The 5,383-nt window shown below is 38.4% G+C and overlaps 1 protein-coding gene across 2 annotated transcripts in view; it reads right to left on the reverse strand.

Annotated features, from left to right (window-relative positions):
- The window catches only part of pals2b (protein associated with LIN7 2, MAGUK p55 family member b), a 25,722-nt gene extending 20,592 nt beyond the window's left edge, over window positions 1–5,130 (reverse strand). The window contains exons 1-3 of one of the 2 annotated variants that reach the window (XM_073822380.1): window positions 5,046–5,120; window positions 277–353; window positions 161–194 (exon numbers count right to left, since the gene is read on the reverse strand). In XM_073822380.1, coding sequence (XP_073678481.1) covers window positions 161–170 — 10 coding nt within the window. In that variant the 5' untranslated portion in view covers window positions 171–194; window positions 277–353; window positions 5,046–5,120. Of the gene's footprint in view, window positions 1–160; window positions 195–276; window positions 354–5,045 lie in introns of both variants that reach the window. The other variant, XM_073822381.1, reaches the window with a different exon arrangement.
- Window positions 5,131–5,383: the final 253 nt, after the last annotated feature.

Genomic DNA, 5,383 nt, shown 5'->3' on the forward strand with positions numbered 1-5,383 from the left:
CAGATCCCCACAAATATTTATAGGTGACCTGAACAAACTACATGCTATTTTACAGCACTTTAACAACTGGCTTACAAAAAGTGCTTGTAGTCTCATATACAGTTGCAGGCCAGATAAGTGCACTTATAAGTCTCTCTCCTGCTCACTTCATCATCTCTACCTGTGATCATGGCTACCGATCAATGAGATTCCAGCTGTGAAGACAATGTCACATTCACCAACACAGTTCATGTAACATTGGAACGATGAACAAACACACACTCACACACAACTCACTTGTGGCCGATGCTGTTCCCGCTCCCTCCCCGAGCTGCTACAAACTTCTCATCCACTGCTCCAGGCAAGTGCCAAATCTATAGAGAGAGAAAGACCATTTAACACTGCCTGCACAAACACACACTTACACAAAGTTCTCCTCTTGGGTCGGAACGGAGACTGTCACAGCCCTGATCCTGACACAGCGGGTCATTGTGTGAACTGTCATTTGAGGTCAGGAGGCAGTTGGTTGGTTTGTTGTGTTAAGCAAAATCCAAACCGCTTGCTTCATTCATTTCTTCATGACACAAACTTAAAAAAATGAATTCATACATCATAATGTGACACACATGAACAGCCTATGTATTCGTGATTTAATATGATAGGTATTTCTTAAAGGAGTAGTTCACTTCCAGAATAAAACTTTACAGATAATGTACTCACCCCCTTGTCATCTAAGATGTTCATGTCTTTCTTTCTTCAGTCATAAAGAAATTATAAAAAAAACATTTCAGGATTTCTCTCCATATAGTGGACTACTATGGTGCCTCCAAATTTGAACATCTAAAATGCAGTTTAAATGCAGTTGCAAAGGTCTCTAAACGACCCTAGCCGAGGAATACGGGTCTTATCTAGCGAAACGATCTGTCATTTTCTAAAAAGCATTAAGATTTATATACTTTTTAACCTCAAATGCTGGTCTTTTCTAGCTCTGCATGCACTCCGTGTATTCCAGTTCAATACGGTTAGGGTATGAAGAAAAACTCCCACCTCATTTTTTTTCTCCAAGATAAGACACTTATGGCTTGGCTGGAATCATTTAGAGCCCTTTGAAGCTGCACTAAAACTGCATTTTGGAAGTTCAAACTCACGGGCACCATAGAAGTCCACTATATGAACAGAATTCCTGAAATGTTCTCCTCAAAAAACAATTTCTTTACGACTGAAGAATGAAAGACACAACATTTTGGATGACAATGGGGTGAGTACATTATCTGTAAATTTTTGTTCTGGAAGTGAACTACTCCTTTAAAGGAATAGTTCACCCAAAAATGAAAATGAGCTTTTTCCATGCAGCTTTTCCCTTCACAAGATATTAATTGATAGATTGGAGTCGTTTGGATTACTTGTGGATTATTGTGATGTTTTCATCAGCTGTTTGACTATCATTCTGACGGCACCCATTCACTGCAGAGAATCTATTGGAGAGCAAGTGATATATAATGCAAAATTTCTCCAAATCTGTTCTGGTGAAAAAACAAACTCATCTATATCTTACATAGCCTGAGGATGAACACATTTTTAGCAAATCTTCATTTTTTGGAGAACTATTCCTTCACTAATGTCAGGTGGATAACTGGGACATCCAAACAATTTAGAAGACAAAGAGCGTCCACAGGCACTTTCATTTCAAGTGAAGAAGTTGGAGAGTGTGCTATGCATATTACATGACAGATAAAAATAGGTGCCCAACATACATGTTGAATAAAGATGGATTCTCGAGGGACTGTGGAATTCTGCTTCAGTGAATCTCTGTGTCATTACTGGAAAATTTCTTTACATGAACATGTTAAAAAGGCCAAGGTTGTGCAAGCTTTTAAACAAAAAGTTCACTTACAGAAAAAAAAAAAGAATTAATTTGATAATTTACTCACCCCCATGTGATCCAAGATGTTCATATATTTCTTTCTTCAGTCAAAAAAAAAAAAGGAGGAAAACATTCCAGGATTTTTCTCCATATAGTGGACTTCAATGGGGACCAATAGGTTGAAGGTCCGAATTTGAGTTTCAGTGCAGCTTCAAAGGGTCTACACAATCCCAGACGAGGAATAAGGGTATTGCCTAGCGAAATGATTGGTCATTTTCTAAAAAATTTACATTTATATACTTTTTAACCACAAATGCTCATCTTCACTAGCTCAACTTCACGTATTACATAGTCATGCACACGTGACGTAGGTGGAAGTACCAACCTAGTGTTTACAAAGTCAAACGCCCTTTACAAAAAAAGGTAAAACAACGATGTCGGACGATTTTGAAGTTGGAGGAGAAAATTAAATGGCGTTTTTCCACCCTACCCTACTACGTGTGACTTTTCCAAAGTGTGTGAGGTCGAGCTAGTGCAAGACGAGCATTTGTGGTTAAAAAAAAACATTTTTATAATTTTTTTTAGAAAATGACCAATCGTTTCTAGATAAGACCCTTATTCCTCAGCTGGGATTGTGTAGAGCCCTTTGAAGACGCATTCAAACTGCAATTTTGGACCTTCAACCCATTGGCCACCATTGAAGTCCACTATATGGAGAAAAATCCTAAAATGTTTTCTTTCAGCTGAAGAAAGAAAGACATGAACATCTTGAATGACATGGAGTGAGTAAATTATCAGGGAATTTTTATTCGGGAAGTAAATTAATTGTTTAACACCGGTGCACAAACAGACCTAATCATAAAACACATAACAAAATAGCTTAGTGTTTCATATTTACTCTAATATAAAAAAACTAATGTTTGGGTGCACCAGCTATTATGAATGTCAAGTCTCATAAGTTGTGGCTGGTAACCTGGATTTTCCAGTAGCCTAATGTCCTTCCCACAGCCTGTGGTGACGTCTCAAGAAATGCTTGATAATTAGTGAACTTGATGGAGCACACACACACACACACACACACACACACACACACTCTTCTCTTAACAAAGGGTACGGCACATCGCCCACAAACCCCCCTCGCTTGAAAATGTAGGTCAGTTTGCATGATGAAGTGCCCTGCAAATAAGAGGATTACGTTGTTTGTGCCAAGTGTTACAGCAAAACAAAGAATAAAAAGTAACAACAACAATTCTCATCATGGTATCATCACCCAAAAATAAAAATTCTGTCATTAATTACTCAATCTCAAGTCATTCTAAACCCTTTGTTCATCTTCAGAAGACAAATTAAGATATTTTTGATGAAATCCGAGAGCTTTCTTACCCTGCATAGACAGCAAGGGTCCACATGGACTTCTGGCTGTGTTGCCAAGTCTGCGGGTTGAAGCAACTCCAATTGTGTCATATTTAGCCCATGGAATGCGAATTTACCAGTGGAACACACAAAAAGTATGTATTTTACACCCCGGAATGCAATTTTTAACAGTGACCCCTCTCAAAACGTGATTGGGCTAGTTTTGAGTAGCAATTGAGCGGGTATTGTTGTGAAAACCTGGCAACCCTGCTTTTTGGGCCTTGACTGTGGTAGTACTCTTGCTGTCAATGGAGGGTCAGAGAGCTCTTAGATTTAATCAAAAATATCTTAATTTGTCTTCTAAAGATGAACGAAGGTCTTTTGGGTTTGGAACGACATGAGGGTGAGTAATTATTGACAGAATTTTTTAGGATATTAAGTAAAGATCATGTTAATGAAGAAATTTTGAAAACTTCCTGCTGTAAATATATCAAAACTTAATTTCTGATTAGTAATATGCATTGCTAAAAATGTTATCTTGACAACTTTCTCAATATTTAATTTTTTTTTTGCACCTTCAGATTCCAGATTTTCAAATAGTTATATCTTGGTCAAATATCCCAACAAACCTTACATCAATTTAAAACTTATTTATTTAGCTTTCAGATTATTTTCTAAATCTCAATGAAAAAAAAATTGACCCTTCTGACAGGTTTTGTGGTCCATGGTCCCAATTGACAATAATTATGCAACACTGGTCACTACTGAGGATTTGAGTAAGTTCCATTTAAATTTATTAAGCAAAATGTATGAATTAAGACATTGTTAACGGTGGAAGAAAAATGAATAAAAAAAATGTGGAGGGGTGAAAATAAATAATACTTTTCTCTAACGTTTCCTGACATTGACAGGTCATTAAAACCACGCCCATTTGGAACCCCAAGTCTGCGTAATGACGTAGAGGGATTCCCCGGTTACTTCAGGAAATGTTTACGCAGGCAGATGTCCAGGGTTCGAGTTAGTGTAGGACACTGCGTAATTCTGAATCAAAAGGAATTTTACACTCCGAGTAGTTACCAGCCTGCAACATTTAGCACTTTTTGCACAGTAGAACTATTTTCAATCGACAACCGCCTTTAAAACAACACAATTGAGGCCGACAGAAGCTGAAATGCGCAAGGACACCCACCATGTCCGTATCCTTTCACATACAGTCAGAAAAGGAGACAGCCTTTAGATTTATTTATGAAGAAGTTGCATGATATAGTCTTTTTAAACTATGTTTTCATTCCCACGGGACGTTTTTTTTTTTCGCGCTCCTCTCCATCAAAACTGCAGCGCGGGACGTTGAATCAATGAATGATACCAGGAGATGAACACAAACAGATCAATGTTGACAGAACGAGACAAACAAAATCTATTCTGGCAAAAGATGATCTATAATATGTAACGTTATTTACAAACTATATTTCTTCCAGATTTTTTTTCACACGCGCGGCCATTTTTGTTATTTATTCAAAGAGAAAAGCAGATAACCTGTTTCACCTGAACCATGACAGACAGGACACTGGACAGATAAGAGAAGGGCTGAACTCAAGTCTGTTCCCCTATCAGTGACCGAACCTGGTGCTTTCCAAACACTTACGCATTGCGCGTGCACACACACATACACACACACAACATGCACAATTCACGCACGCTAAAAAAGGACAGCTGGGGGGCTGGACTTCCGAAGGCAAAGTCATTTCTACCCAAAAGTGGCTCTTCTCAGCACATATAATGTTACTTTTAAATGAAACACAACTTGCTCCGGTCCGCACTTTGCAAATAATATGATCTATGCACTCACCAGGGTTGTTCCGAGTCCTCTCCAATCGTCCCGGTCAGATATTCAAAGCTTTCAGTAGTCGTGGGTCCCGTGGCTAACTATTCGGACACACACAATGCCAATCAAACGCTAAGCCTCGCCTTTCGAGTGACGTCTGTGTTAATGGACCAATCAGAACGCATCCTGGGTTTACGCCTCGCCCTCTCGTGGCAGATTATGCGAGTGGTTGCTTGATTAATGTGTTTTAACAATGTAAGAGACGGCCGTGCAATGTGTGGGTGTTTTATTTAATGAATAACAATGAATAAAATGTAGCGTTGTGTATAAACATATTAGAATGACTTTTATATTAGAATTCA

The sequence above is a fragment of the Garra rufa genome, chromosome 17 (genome assembly GCF_049309525.1).
Source record: "Garra rufa chromosome 17, GarRuf1.0, whole genome shotgun sequence".
NCBI lineage: Eukaryota > Metazoa > Chordata > Actinopteri > Cypriniformes > Cyprinidae > Garra > Garra rufa.